The sequence below is a fragment of the Monodon monoceros genome, unplaced genomic scaffold (assembly GCF_005190385.1).
Source record: "Monodon monoceros isolate NGI ecotype Baffin Bay Population unplaced genomic scaffold, NGI_Narwhal_1 Super_Scaffold_16, whole genome shotgun sequence".
Classification (NCBI taxonomy): domain Eukaryota; kingdom Metazoa; phylum Chordata; class Mammalia; order Artiodactyla; family Monodontidae; genus Monodon; species Monodon monoceros.
The window spans coordinates 71,232,451-71,248,571 of record NW_021703772.1 but is presented as its reverse complement, the minus strand read 5'-3'; the positions used below and the strand labels follow the sequence as shown (position 1 = coordinate 71,248,571).

Genomic DNA, 16,121 nt, shown 5'->3' with positions numbered 1-16,121 from the left:
GACTTTCATCTTTCACATTTGTGGTTATAATCACAGCACCCAGCTGAGTGCTTGGTACATAGCAGGTGTTCAATACATATTTGTGGAAAAGAGTGAATGAATGGTTTGTGGAAATGGAGGTCAGGCATACATCTTCATAGAAGCCAAGAAGAGACTGCTCTGGGGAACGAAAGCAAGGTGAAGGTGGGGAGACAATTCTTTTGAGAAGTCTGTCTATGCAGGGGATGAGAGAGATAGGTATTTTCAGGAGACTGAAGTGGAGATGAAGGAGTTGTATTATTTTAAGATGTTATTTTAAGACGTGAGTAGGTTTAACTGCTAATGAGAAGGATCCATCATTCATCTATGTTAGAGTAGGAGTGTGCATTGGAATCACCTAGAAGGCTTGTTAAAACACAGATTGCTGGGGCTGCACTTCTAGAATGTCTGATATAGGTGTCTGGGATGTGGCTGGTAATTTGCATTTCTAGCAAGTTCTCAGAGAATGCTGATGCTACTGGAACCACACTTTGAGAAACACTGAGATACAAGTTGGAGAAGATTGGATGGGAGGCTCCAGAGTCCAGATGGCGAGATTTGCCCTAGGTAGGAGGAGGACCACTATTGCACAGGAAGGAGAAAAAGGAGATGGGTGCAAACCCAGGTAGGCTTAAAGGCTTGGGAGCAGGAAGTTGTCAAAACTTCCCTTCTGATGGATCCTGTTCTCTTTGGGAGGTAGGGATTGAGGTCATCTCTTAAGAGTTGGGAAGGAGAATGTAGGGCAGGGTTAGAAGTCAGGGGAGAGTAGAGAGGTTTGTATGACCCTTGCCGGGAGTGAGAGAGCAGCATGACAAGAGACACGTAATAATACTGCTGACAAAGCCGAGGTTGGCAGTCATACATCAATATTGGTACCTATCTGCTCTGTTACATCATTCAAGTTACTGATAAAAATTGTATCAGGTGAATAAGGTTCCAGGGCAATCAGATCATCCCAGAGGTTGGTACCCTAAAAATATCTCAAACTAACTAAGCCTGACTCTCCAGCTGTGTAAGACACACAACCAGGACGGACATAGTATGACACAGAATTGCCTCCAAACAAACCTAGAAAGATTCTTCTATATCATCCTTTTTCCTGAAGATCTATGGTGACAGATGTTTTATCATATCCCTCCCTGCTAGTGTGTTTTTGTATGTGTTTATTGGCACTAAATTTACATTGTGCTCACTTACAATCAACGTTTTTAAAAAAGGGCATTATTCTACATTGAGATACTAAAAAAATTCTGTGTAAGAAAGATGAGATACAGAAGTATGAATCTTTGCTTTAATCTACTCACTCCTTGCTGTTCTGTCCACTTTTTGACCCCATGGAAAGAACTGTCTGCTTGCTCAGATTCCAGTCTCCGGCACATCATTTTGACTTAAGTTGGCCACCAGGAACCAAAAGTAACAAGAAAGGAAGAAAACTGGAACTGTAATTTAGCACTGCACAAAGAAACATGCTCTCTGCTGGTTGTGGTAAAGGTTAGGAGAGTTGGAATCGCAAGCTGTCAAGTGGAGGACGCTTCTGAACTGTAGGAAGCTGAACAAATAGATAGTCTAGGCACTGCAAAGCCCTGGGCACAACTAAACCCAGGCTTCCACCTGGGAAACCATAACTGGCTAAAGTGACAGAGCATGGTGACAGTGCCCTTCAAAGAATCTCAAGGAGAATAGTGTAGTTTAAAACAGTATTAGGGCCATGTGAAATACATGTTAATCTTATTAGTATTGGTTTCTTTACTTTTAATAATGACATCTACTGGACATGGAAATGGAAAGAGAAGATGATGTAAATAATGTGACATCTGACTCAAGAATCCAAGCAGTGTAGGGATTACATGCACATACACCTCCATACAGACATTCAGATTCAGATAGAGAAGGCTGATGATCTGACAGTCAATAAATGATGAAATACTTTCATGCTGGTTGGTGAAGAGCTGCTGTCCTGAGCTCCTCAAGTGCCTCTTGCTGCCTCAGCATCCCCTCACATTACAGCAGATAAGGGGTTAATACCAGCAGTGGGCCTCTGGGACTCCTAACCTCCACATTAAGGTCTCCACTTGGATTGGCCAAGAGCTCATACTAGATTGGTTGCTAAATGTCTTGATATCACCCATGTATATAGATGTATGTTGCGTAGAACTACCTGCATATTATGAATTATCTGATGAAGAATTATCTGCCACAGGATCACCTGGGCCACTTGTCAAAAATGCAAACGCTCGGGCTTCCCTGGTGGCGCAGTGGTTGAGAGTCCGCCTGCCGATGCAGGGGACACGGGTTCATACCCCGGTCCGGGAGGATTCCACATGCTGTGGAGCGGCTGGGCCCGTGGGCCATGGCCGCTGAGCCTGCGCGTCCGGAGCCTGTGCTCCGCAACGGGAGAGGCCACAACAGTGAGAGGCCCACGTACCACAAAAAAAAAAAAAAAAAAATGCAAACGCTCACTGCATCTCCGGGACTGGTCAAGGATATATGTTTTAAACTATCCCCCAGGTGATTCTAGAGCATCATGTCAAATATAGTCTGCATTTCCAGGCATGGAGCAAATCTGTCTGTCCTGTATTCCATCTAGAGGCCAAGTTCTTGGAAGAGAGGGTCCTAAGTCCTAACACTATGCTTAGCTTAGTGCTGTTGACAGATAATAAAGACGTAGGATCATTGATTCAGAAGCACATGCTGAAAGGATAAATTAGGCCTGATGATGCTATGACGATGATGATGGTAATCCTGGTGAGTACCAGGTACTGTGATAAGTGGCTTAGATGCATCATCTAATTGTATCCTCTCAATAACCCGAATAGGTACTGTTATTATCTCCATTTTATAATGAGGAAGCTGAGACTCAGGATCTCATTGTTGGGAAGAAGCAGGACTCCAACCTTGGTCTTTCCGATTTCAAAACCTACACTCTTTCTAATTCACTAAGCTGTACTGGCTCTTAGATTAGAAAACAATTCAACAGGCAATTTATAAATCAGATTCTTTGGAGTTAATCTCTTCAGTTTCTTTTTGTTTCAATTTCTTTGTGGCATTTTGTTAACTATGCGGAGGGAAGGTAGGCATGGAAGATGAAGAGATTGCAAAAGCTATATTCTCTGCCTTGCAGAAACCAAGGTGAAGGAAATTGAATATAGAAAGTAGAAGGTATATATAAATAACCCCCAATACTTAAGAACCACTGGAAACCTTTAAGCTAAATGAAAATACAATAAAATAATAAAGTACTAACTGACAAAAAAAATTAGAACATTGCAGCTGTCATTGGACCTTGAAAATTGGGTTAAGTAGAGAAAAAGATTTTGAGGTTATAGCTAGAAATCGAGTAACAAGGAAAGGGAATCAAGACAAGAACTCATTGTCGAGAAATAACAAGGGCGACTGTGATTTTAAAAAGATCATCAAGGGCCAGCTGATGCCTGGATGTGACAATGGGCAAAGCAAGCAGTCAGGACATGGAGAAGTTAAGGCAGCTCATAAGAGGGAGTGGATTGGAAGGATAACTGAGCTTTATACACATTCAGGTTTGTTTTGAAGTGTCCTTCCTGGAAGCTGGGATTAATGAGATCACAGAGTATTATAATTTGATTCCGGTTAAAGCATCCTTATGTACTGAACTTAATGAGGAATGGCTAATTAACATCTTTGGAACTTAGGGGAAAAAAGGAATATACATCAGAATCGTCTTTTCAAGGCAAAAACAAACAAAATCAAAGCCTGGATAAATGGAATCAAAGAGCTTATTCAGATTTTAGTAGATCAATCTCAGTGCTTTCCTTTAGATACAATAACTTTCTACTCATCCTTGATTCCTTCATGACATATGGGGAAGACTAGATTTTATTCTTACTGGGATCTGGGCAAAATCCCCACTTCTCATCTCTTTCGTATCGGCTGGTTGTGGCACACCACAGCAAGTTGTCTTCCCGCCCTTCCCGGGTACATTCATGATGCCACTGCCGGTTATACTGGAAGGGAAACATGCACGGTGTCCCGTGGGCGTTCCCTTTGATTGTATACAAATCTAGGAGAAAGAAAAGGACAAAATCAATTAAGTAGTATGTCAGCTTTATCTTTGGAAACTTCATAAAGTGAATGCATTTTTTATTGACTGAAAATCTACACTGGGCAAGGCCCTCGCTTTACCACAGAGAACCCTCAGGACTTCAGTGTCTAGTGTATGGAAAAGTGCAAGGCTGAATGCTGTGTTCAGGGGAAATGTTGATAAATGGTTTGTTTGTATGTTTATCTCCTTGTTTATTCACTATGGTGCACTGCTACAGTAGCATACATATTTGTGAATGGATGAGAAGAAAAAATTTATCTATTTATTATTATTTTTATTTAACTATAGTTGATTTACAGTATGGTGTTAGTTTCAGGTATACAGCTTCAGATTCTTTTCCATTATTGGTTATTTCAAGATATTGTATGTAGTTGGAGATTTCAGTTTAAAATATCTTCCAGTCCCCAAATACATCAGCCATCAGCATCTGAATCTCGAGGTTCATAGGCATTTATTAACTTATTCATTCAGCAGACATCTGTTGAGCATTTAATGTGTCCAGCACTGGGTATATGATGTAATAGTGAACAAATGAGTAAAAGTTGGCTTTCATATGGAGCTTCTGTTCTCGTGGGGAGAAAAAAAGAGAAGGCAAATATACAAGTAAACATGTAATTTCAGGTAGTGATAAGTACCATGAAGAAAAACAAAATACTGTAAGAACAGAATGACTCTGTGTGTGTGTGTGTTTGAAGGGGTAGAGGCACTATTTTTTTTTTTTTTTTTTTTTTTTTTTTTAGAGGCACTATTTTTGATAAGGTGGTCAGGGCAGGCCTCTCTGAATAAGAACTGGGGGAAGAGGTTTAAGTCTTTGGAAGAGAGTTCTTGGGGCATAAGGAGCAGCAAGTACCGGGGAGCACGAGGGACCTGCAACAAGAACTGTGCGGGGCGGACGGGGAAGCGCAGGGAGGCCCCGGGCGAGGCAGAACCAGGAAGGCAGTGGAGCGTCAGCTCACAGAGGGCCGGTTCTGCCACATCATGGGCTTTGACCTTTACCCTGGAGGCGGTGGGAAGTCATCAGTGGGTTTTGAATGGGAAAGTCACATGATCCGATTTTTAAAGACTCACGGGGTGCACAGTGGCAAACAGAATGTACACAGAGAGAGGGCAAAGTGGATGCCTGGCTCGAGGCCCCTGCAGTGGTCTAGGAGAAAGATGGCCCTGCTGAATGGCCGGCTGGCTGCTCCCTCAGAGTATTTCAATGATCAGTCATCCTTGGCCTTAAGCAGAAAACAACAACTTTTCATGACTCAGCTGGGGCTTTCTATAGTGAGGGAGATCAGGGCCACCCTCAATTAAATCAGTAGGTCCTGGAGCGAAGGGGCTGGCTGTGGAGATTCCCACCCTCTCCCACAGCTGGTGGGGGGCGGGTGTTGCCTGAGCTCACTCCACACCACCAGCCCTAGAGGTTGAGGCTGTTAGGAGCTACTGGTATACCAGGACACATCCTCTTGTTTCCTTCCTCTGCCTTCTACTCAGTCTTCCTCTGCATGCATCGTGAGCGTGGGCATATGGCTAAAATGTTAACCTGGAACAACATGCCAAGTTCTTCCTTAGAGCTGTGGATTATTCAGTGTGCTGGTATGCTGCACTTGCTTTATTGTAGTGAGTCCTGAAAATGGCTTGCCCTTGGCTGTCTCTCTTTACTCATTTCTCGCAGGTACGGGAGAAAGTCTTACTTTAGATCTTGGTAGCTCCTTGCTCTGTTTCCTAGAATTCTTAGAAATAGAAGCTCTTAGTAAGCCATAATTCTACAGAGCACCATGAGGGCAGGGACCACACCTGTCTTGTTGGCCTTTGTAAATCAGATGCCCGGCACAGAAACAGTCAGTGTTCAATGGATGCGTGATGGACGGTGAATGGGTGGATGAATGAATGAAGAGAGCTACAAAACAAAACCTGACAAACAGGTTTGAGGTTTCAGAATTTCAGAACTAAGGTGCTTTCTTTCTCTGTTTAAAAATACCAAATATCACAGAACCATGGAAAATGAAAACACCTCCCCCTACCCGCCACCAAAACCGTGCTTTCCTACTCCCCGGCACACACCAAATAACCCCTGACAATAGTCTGCCTTTAAATCCCTTGTAACACGGGACTTCCCTGGCGGTCCAGTGGTTAAGACTTCGCCTTCCAATGCAGGGGGTGTGGGTTTGATCCCTGGTCGGGGAGCTATGATTCCCACAGGCCTCGGGGCCAAAAAACCAAAACATGAGACAAGGGCAATATTGTGACAAATTCAATAAAGACTTTAAAAATGGTCCACGTCAAAAATCTTTTAAAAAATAAATTAAATAAATAAATGCCTTGTAACATGACCACCATACGGATGCCAGCCAGGCCTTAGGAGGCACTGAGGTGCCCTGCAGACACACTCCACACATGGGACAAAGTTTCTACAATAAAAGAAATATTGACGGGAGAGGCTCTTATTTTCATCCTGAAAGTCTAACTTCAAAAAATCTTTTCCTTCTATTTTTATTTTCTTTCTCCCTCGTCCTCCTGTTCTTTCTCCTTTCCATTGATTCCCAAAGTTATTGAAGTGTTTTCTCCTCTAATACCTTTAAATTCGCAGTTCTGTTTCTTTAGCAGAATTTAGCAAGCCCATTCCAAGACTCCAGTAATCCTTTTACAATAAGCGAGTAAGCAACTAAATTGTATTTAGCAGAAGTGCCTGGAGGTTCTAGGGGCTGTGCACCTCTTTCATATATTTTACAAATCTTTACTTACGGGCAAACTTGCTAAACATGTCATTTCATGCGTACTTTGGTTGAAATCCTTTTTTACCTTTGTTCAGATATTCACAGATGCCTCCACCGCCTGACATATAGGAAACCCACTTATGAAGGTATTTCCAGGAGGCCACAAGCGTGTTGTCGTGCTTCACCTGGACCATGTACTGGAGCGGGCCGGTGATCATCTTCCTGTTACAGCGCCACTTCAAGGAAATGTGGGTGGAATCACACTCGTATATGCTCAGTGGCTGCTCTGGATTAGACACATTCAGGCCCAGGCAGCCGCTGCCTCCGATGTTAAAGAGGCGGTGGTTTGAAGCCCACTTCCACAGCATGTACTTGTTGGGTGGTTTGCAACTCTCCAGGGTCAGTGTAGATTTGCCAGCTTGAATGCATTTCTCGAGGTTCTCACTTTGGATAATGAAGATCCCTTTATCTGAAACAGCAAAATAGAAGATATGGTATAGAATCTTCATATATAATTAACCAGTGTCGGGAGGATCCCAATGTGCATGTCTGAGCTGTGATGTGTCACACTGACAGCTGTCGCAAACAGATCTGAAGTTGATGTGTGGGGTCCACCACAGGGGCTTGATTTGCACAAAACAAAGGAGTTTCTTGGGAAGCATACATGGACTTACTAGAGCTAATGGAAAACCTCTGGTCTAAGACAGCATTGGCCCTCCAGTAACAAGGGATGCTTGTGAATCCACTCCAGAATGGTACTGGTAGAAAAGGAGCTCGCCACAACTGAAGAGAGAGCGGGGATTGGTGATAATACTCAGCGCTGCAAGGGAGAGACATTGGGTGCCCAGAGGCATGGGGACACTTTGGTTTTCTTCAGACAAGTGCCTGAATGTTAGGAATATGGCAGCTGAATCAAGAGCCACTGAAATCAAAATTTCCACCATCAAATTTCAGTAGAAAACCTAAAGGATAGAAGTCAAGGGCTGCTTTGTGTCTTGATATAAGACGCAATGCTGGTGAGAAAAAATGCTTCTCCACATTTGTTTTCTGTGCTGGGTCCATCAGGTGTGGAAGGATGGGGACATATACTATGGGGATGGACTCTTCCTGGGAGCATCCTTGTTGGGCAACAGCAGACATGTCGAGGACACTAGGTGAGGCCCCTCACCTAGGTACATGAGAGGTTGCAAGAGCACTGTGACAGGATTGAAACCACACAGGCCACGTGGGAATGTGAAGGAAGTAGGCATTTTGTGATCTACCCCTGAGCCTCTAATCTTTGGGAGCCAGAAGAAGAGATTTGGGTGAGTTTCCTTTGGAAAAGCTGTGGCAGGGCCCAGCCAGGACTTAGTGGTATCTACCTGCCCACTACCTGACTTTACCTCAAGTCGCTGGCCTGGAAGGCATCTATTACACAACAGTTACGAACATGTCCTCCCACAGGGTTTTTGAAGGTGGAAATCATGTCTGATTTCTTTTGTCCAAGTTCAGAGTGTCCTGAGCACATCGTGGAAGTTCAGGAAATGTTTGATGTTGATTAAACACGCCAGCAGCTGCAGCTTACTTAGGCTCATGGTTGCTGGGTTACTCAGCGCAGACTGTCTGGTCAGGTCCAAGAGCTCTTTTGTTCTCCTATTCACTAGGCTCTGCTCTCACATCTTACTTCCTGTCCATTCTTCAAAAATCTAAAGGGACATTATCAGGTTCCCTTAAAACGGCTGTGATTTAGGGCCAGGTGTGTGCGGTGGCAGGGGCATAGTGGACACAGGCAGAGCCTTCTAGAGATTGGGAACACTGCAGAATGAGCGTCCTCATGCACTGGAATGTTTCATTTTGGTAAAAGTTCTTTTTGTTTTTCTAAAGTTGCTCAGGCCAAGAAGAGCTGATTTACAATAACCAAAATCGCTTAAGACACTGTTGAAAAAAGATTGTCAATGTATTAATGGAAGCTATACTTCATGTAATAATTGATAACCTTATTTATAACCCTATATTTGAGGAGTTGAAATAGTTGTCAGAGAATTGCTTTGATCACCATACATCAGAACAAAAGAGAAAGGAGTGGGGGCAGGGGGCAGAGAATGAACTGTTTTAGGGAGATTTCATTTAGATCAGGAAATTTGTTTTCCTAACGAAGCCCATGTCTGTGTAGTTATTAGTATAGTCATTCAAGATCAAATCTACCTCTCGCCAATGCAGTGTGGACTCTGATAATTATTAACCTTCTCTCCAGCTCTCCTATTCACCTTTTCATGCCTGGGTAGAATGTTAACCTTAATTTCTGTTGTAATCTACTAATAACTTTCTAGCTAGCCCAGAGTCCCATTAATTTTTCACTAAAGGATAATTATTTTACTATAATTGTTCTGTACTTTAGCTTCTATCTAATATATATGTTCAAATATATCCAGCTCTGCAACTCACTGGCTGTACCATAGCCCTCTGGGCCTCAGTCCATACACCTAAGATAGGTGGGTAGACTACCTGGCTGGTGGTTGAGAGCTCTGGAATCAGACAGATCCACCACAGACCAGACTTGTAACTTTGGGCAAATTTCTCGATCTCTGTGAGCCTTGCCTTTCCTCTTTGAACTAGGAATATGTATGATACTCACCTCATAGGGATGTTAAGGGTATTCCATTAAATAACGCTTGCAAAGCACCACATGCACTACCATGGCACGGGAAGACCTCAGTAAATGTGAATTTTTGTTATTATTGTCATTACCGTCTTTCTGGCTTCCTGATTCTTAGTCTGCAGATCCAGCTGTAGGTCTGGTTGAACACCTGTAGAGTACTAATTTGAGCATACCCCCAAAGACATGTAGCATTAGCACAAAAGCTCATTTTTACTTTAGATTCTGCAGCCCATAGCAGGTGTAGACTTTTTAGTTTTAAACAATCCAGAAATACCATGCTATCACCTTTCATGGAGGAAAAATATTCCTCAAATAACCAGGTGACAAAATCTTTGTCTCATTTGTTCAAATACATGTGTGATTATGAATTGAGTCTTCATCTATTCATCTTCCACACTGTCAACCTGTAGAGTCTATACTGCAGCTCTCTTACAAGAAAGACAGAAATGCTTGATGTTGACCAGCAGTGTATGGATGGGTAAATGAGTGGTCTGTAAGTAAATGGACATGGAAATTATAAATCACTAAAATTTGAGGTGAATAAATAATGTTTTAAAATGTCCAAATTATTAAGTGTTAAGAGAAAAGGAGTGGTAGAATCAGAGCTTTTGTAGTTCTACCACTGGTCATAAAAACACCTTTCCAAAGCAGAAGATATTCGACAAACTTAACTCCCTGATGCTCAATTTTAGGGTGCTATCATATTTCTAAGCCCAGCTGCCTTTAGGATGTGGCTTTGGAAAAGTTCCTCAGAATGTATCATAAACAAGTAGCTCTGGCTTACCAATAACAATAAACATGCCATCACCAAAAGAATAATATGTCACACTAAGCTAAAAAACGGCCCAATCCCATTTTCCCATTAAGCTATAATAGAATCTGGTCTTAGCACCATTAATCTCCATAAATTCACTGAAGAGAAAACAACTGTTTTCAAATAGACTATGAGGAAACCCAATATAGGTATCAATATTCGGATTATCATTATATGTGTATATGAGTCATCTCTAACAAAAACATAATATGAAAATAAGCCACCAGTCCTTAGTGTCTGTAGACAGATTTCAAAAAGGATGAAGATCGGGCTTCCCTGGTGGTGCAGTGGTTGAGAGTCCGCCTGCCGATGCAGGGGACACAGGTTCGTGCCCCGGTCCGGGAAGATCCCACATGCCGCGGAGCGGCTGGGCCCGTGAGCCGTGGCCGCTGAGCCTGCGCGTCCGGAGCCTGTGCTCCTCAGCGGGAGCGGCCACAACAGTGAGAGGCCAGCGTACCGCAAAAAAAAAAAAAAAAACAGGATGAAGATCAAGTGTGGGAGGAATCAAGATTGATTATATATGTCAAGGACATCAGTTCTGCTTGAACACTGATTAAGTGATTAATGAAGTACTGCCAGAATTACTGAATCTCTTTGCAGTAAAATGCTATTATAGTTCCCTTCATAATTGTAAGTTTAGGAGGAGAAAAAGGATTGATTTACTGGAAGTAACTTATAAACTAATTTTCATCCTTAAAAAATAAAATCCATAGAAGATAGGGGCTCTACTTTCTACTTCTGAGTTCCTTTCGAGACAAGATGATTTTAGATCCACCCTTTGGCCTCACAAGATGACATGTATTTCTAAGGAATGGAAGGAGAATTTCTTTATTCATTTATTTCTTTATTCATTCATTGAACAAGCATCTACTGGTTGCTGACTATGTGGAAGGCACTGTGTAGGGTACCAGAGATAGAGGAATCATTTATCTAAATATCTGTTCTTTAAAACTATATCTATTCGTTCTGGAATCATGGGAAGTCTCCTAGTTAACGAAAAGAAGGGAGTTCCATCAGTTCCAAAGTAAACATTGTAACTGCACTTAAAATAAGCCCTTAAAAACAAGGGATGAAAGATAAGAAAAAGAAAATAGACTAGAATTTAAAACACTTGACTGGATCTTCAAGTGATGCCATGTGTGAGGTGGACATGGCGCCTCAGTGTTGTCAGACCTTTCTAGGTGGAGAGTGTGTGTGTGTGCGCGCACGTACTGGCCCATTTTCCAGGGAGGAGACAGCAGAAGAGCACATGGACATGATACAGGAGACTACCTACCCATACACCCAGAATCATGAACTTCAGCGCTGGATGGGACTGTAAAGCTCATTTAACTGAATCATTCTTATACATTTCTTTTTCCAAATCCATTTTTTTCTTAGAAGTTTTATATTGATATACTTAGTGAAAACCATATAGGTCTAACTCTATTTTACATCCATTCATTTATAACCTAGAAAGCAGAAAATGAGCTGCTGTAGATTGTTGCCAAATAACTTGAAGTGGGAGACTTGAAATTTCAAACAAACATTAATTGAGCGCCTAATATGGTGGTGTGTTAGGAGCCCTGCAGATAGAAGGATATATGTGCCATAGTGTTTACCCTCAAGGAACTGACATTCTCCCTGGGAGTACATCATGAAGTGTACAGGAAGAACTATAACTTAATGCCAAAATACATATTGACGTAAGAGGTATAAGCACAATAAGGTGGAAGGCAGGAGTTAGAAGGGGTCACTTTGGCCTAGAAGATCAGAGAAATCAATCAATCAGTCACTCTCTCACAAGAACACACACACACACTTTCATTCAACAAACATTTGATAGGGACCTAATATTTGTTGCACATGGAGGTACATGGGTGAACTAGACCAGCATGGGTGCCTGTCCTCATTACAGAGGGAGAGTTCAGGTAGTGCAGGAGGTATAGACAGAGAGGTGAAGGGTTGGGCCAGGGGGCACTGTGGACAGAGCAAAAAGTCATCAATGCTCAAAGGTGATGAAAATAATTAGCTCTAGGGTGACAAGCGCCTCACTATCTAAAAGTGTTTGGTGGTTGTAGAATATAAAGTTGGAAAGAGGTGGTTTGGGGCCATTTTATGAAGAGCTTAAATGTTATTCAAAAATTTGTATATTATTCAGATAAAGGGAATTTTTGGAACAAGAGAAGGCATGACTGAGGCTGTGGTGTGGAAGATGAATCAGGGTGGTAAATCATTCAATAAAAACATTTATTGAGCATTTTTGTGTCCCCAGCATGGTTTTAGGAGAGTAGAGGTATGAGACAAATGTCCAAGTTCCTGCCCTGGAGGAGTTCTCACTTAGCTGGGATGAGACAGCCCACGTGCAGAATGGAGAACAGTCTGAAGGCTATTGCTTTGATCCGGCAAGAGAGACAGAGGTGTCAGTTCAACTGGTGGTGATGAGAAAGGAAGGGAATGGTTAGACTCTAGTTACTAGAGAGAGAATTCAAAGAGGGAAGAAATGACAGGATTTGGTATTCGATAGAATGGGAGGATTCTGGAAAAGGTAGTTGCAATGACTTGTTTTCTGGCTTCAGGGATCTGATACACTGTCAGATACCGGCCAATCCCTAAGATACCATGAGGTTGGAGTCTAAAGCCTGGGGCTGCGATTAGAGTTGGAAGAGTGCCAACTGGGGGGTCCCTGCAGGAAGTTCCTCTTGAGGCCCTTCCACTTCATGCTCAGCACCCCTTCTGATCACTTCCACCCACCTTTTAGTGTCCCCTTATACTTTAAATAGCTCCTCTTAGAACGGGCTGAGGTATGAAGGGTTATGTAAATAAGATACGATTTGAAATGTTAAGCCTTGGTGAGATGTATGTTCTTTTGATTAAAAAACAACAACAACACTTGAAACAAACAATGAAACAATTCCTAAAGAAATCCTCTTTTTATGGTGGATTTTAGGCAAGCAAAGGTGTTTAATAAATAACACCATGACAGTGGCACCTAATCCAACCGACGTATAAACCGGCCTCTGGGCCCTTCCATGTTATGGGAACTGGAAGGAAAAGCTCAAATGCACGGTTCACGTCAAGTGCAATGTTTAAGACAAGCTTCCTAATAGGAAGCCCACAGCTTGCCAACTGCACTCCAATTTCAATCTCCAGCTCCATTCCCCTGGGTTTAAACCTCTTCTACTCCATCTACCCACACAGCTGGTGCTGGGCTCACGCATTTCCTTCCCCGGAGCATCTCTTGAATCTGTCCAGTTCCTTGCTCTTCTGACAGTATCTCAGTTTTGGCATGCAAAGGGTCCAGGAAGTATGGGGAGGGCATCTCTGCCCTGAAACCAATCTAAAGTTGAGCAGCTTTTCTCTTGAGATGTATCGACATTTTCCAGCTACACAAATTCAGGTTTGTCCTGTCCAGTGACTCCGATTCAGATTTGATTGTTTTCCTTACTTAGATTACTCTGTAGCAGGAAGGGATGCTGTGTGGGGCTGAATCAAGTCCCATTCATGGCTGAACGATGCAGAGAAGCTGGATTCTTAATATGACTTTCCAAACCAATAAGCAAGGAATTTCTGGCGTTTGCAGTATGCAGCATGTGCATTGTACTTGAAAGGACAGAACAAAGTGAAAAGTGTGTTCTATCCTCCTTGGCCATCTCTGCATGAATACTTGCATTTTTATCCCAGATCATCTGAGATTTGGTGTTTATCTCTTGACAATCTGACAGCACTTAACAAAGCCCGTGGCTTCCTATCAATTGATTTCTATAATCAACTAAAAAGTTAAGTATGTTTTAAAATATCCCCTTGTCCTGTCTCAGAACTTCTTCTCTTTCCCTGCCCTAGCATTGTCCTTGACTTTGAGCCTTCTTTATTCTCCTGCAGCTTCTGAACCTGGATAATCACCACCTCCACAGGCCCGTGGGACCCCTCTTGCTAAATCTTTTTACATGTTCTCTTCTCTTTTCTTTCTAATCTCCCAAAATCGTCACTCCAAGTTCCACGAGGCATACAATACTTTCTCACATGCAGGAAAAATTAAACCTGGCTTAATCTGCTCCACCGGGCTCTAGTTTTGTCAGGATTCAAATTGCCTGTCACCAACCCCTGTGTGAAGTAGATTAACCCTTCCAGACTGTTCTCGCCACTCTGCCACTCTCATTCCCTCCCCGCCTCCCCTTTCGTCCATCACATTTAGCAGTAGATCTTCTGACCTCTGCAGAAAATCTTCTCTCTTTCAAAGTTCTTCGCTGTGTCTCTGTATCTTACCAGTGAATTTTTAAACTGAGTTGAAAACATTTTTCTTCCTTTTAGCTTTTAGTCTATTCCTCCATTTTTGTCTTTATTTAATTGGAAAGTATCTAACAGACATTCAGACATTGCTGGTGTAAAACTCATTATTTACAGTGGCTCTGTTAACATCTTATAGACTGTGCTGAAAATATACCATCTCAGTCACCAGGGAGTCTTGCTACAGAAGACCATGTTATGGCAAGAAACAATAAGACAGAACATTGTTAAACTTCCCTCAACATGCCTTCGTGTGGAAGCCCTGGGGGATATGATTCAAAGACTGGGTCACCAAAACAAAAGCAGAAAACAACTCAGCCAACAACCAAACAACCCTGGAAATGACGTGACGTTATTGAAAGCAGAAGTGTTTACACTGAGCTATCCATCTTATCTGCTTTGAGAATATACTCACTTAAGAAAAATATGTATTTACTTAAGTGGGAGACAGAAGTGAAAACACAACCAAGAGACTTCCCTGGTGATCCAGTGGTTAAGACTCTGCACTCCCAATGCAGGGCGCTCAGGTTCTATCCCTGGTCAGGGAACTAGATCCCGTATGCCGCGTACTAGAGCCTGTGTGCCGCAACTGAAACTCCTGCACATGGCAATGAGGATCCAGCATGCCGCAACTAAGACCCGGTGCAGCCAAATAAATAAATAAATATTTTTAAAAAAGAAAGAAAGAAGAAGAAAACACAATCAAATCCAACTCTTAATGGTAGATATATTGTTAGTCCTTGTACTTGTTTGCTAAGTCTGCCATCACAAAGTACCACAAACTGAGTGGCTTAAACAGAAATTTGTTATCTCACAGATCTGGAGGTTACAAGTTAAAATTCAAGGTGTCGGCTGGGTTGGCTCCTTGGAGGCCTGTGAGGGAAGGATCTGTTCCAGGCCCCCTTCCTTGGCTTGTAGATGGCTGTCTTCTCCTTGTGTCTCTTCATATCATCTACTCTCTATGCGTATTTGTGTCCAAATTTTCCCTTCTTAGGTGGATATCAGTCATATTAAATTAGGGCCCACACTAATCACCTCATTGTAATTTGATTACATCTGAAAAGACCCTATCCCCAAGTGAGGCCTCATTCTGAGGTATTTGGGGGGTTATGAATTCAACATCTTAATTTTGAGGGGGACACAATTCAACTCATAACAGTCCCATGCTTCTTATTCAGCTACGTAATTCACAGAGCCCAGAGTAAAATGAAAAATGTAGGGCCCTGGAGGGGACAGGGAAGTCCAGTCAATCTTCACTTCCCGTGGGCCTGTGAGGGGTTGCAACCTCCGTGGCAGAAAGCTCTGGGAACACACTCAGTACCTGGACTGGAGACAGGTGATAGGTCCCCACTCAGTCCCCACGGAACATGCAATGGTGCAGCCAACCCAGTGGGGACAGCAGCCTTGTCCTGCCCCCAGATACCACTGACCATCCACTCCCAGGCCCTGGGCCTCCAGTTTCCCAGCCCCAAGGCAACCTGGTTGCCATGGTGGACGGAGCACAGGTGTATGGACGGGGAGGCTGAAAACCCACCCAAGGAAAATGGGGAGGTGACGTGAGGAGGGACTGAGATTTACTGGAGGCTTTAATCTCTTGGTCTGTGC

The 16,121-nt window shown here is 42.8% G+C and overlaps 1 protein-coding gene across 1 annotated transcript in view; it reads right to left on the bottom strand.

Annotated features, from left to right (window-relative positions):
• The window catches only part of PLA2R1 (phospholipase A2 receptor 1), a 116,301-nt gene that overhangs the window by 94,353 nt on the left and 5,827 nt on the right, over positions 1–16,121 (bottom strand). The window contains exons 2-3 of the mRNA XM_029224783.1: positions 6,884–7,267; positions 3,881–4,054 (exon numbers count right to left, since the gene is read on the bottom strand). Of these exons, the coding sequence (XP_029080616.1) occupies positions 3,881–4,054; positions 6,884–7,267 (558 nt within the window). The remainder of the gene's footprint in view (positions 1–3,880; positions 4,055–6,883; positions 7,268–16,121) is intronic.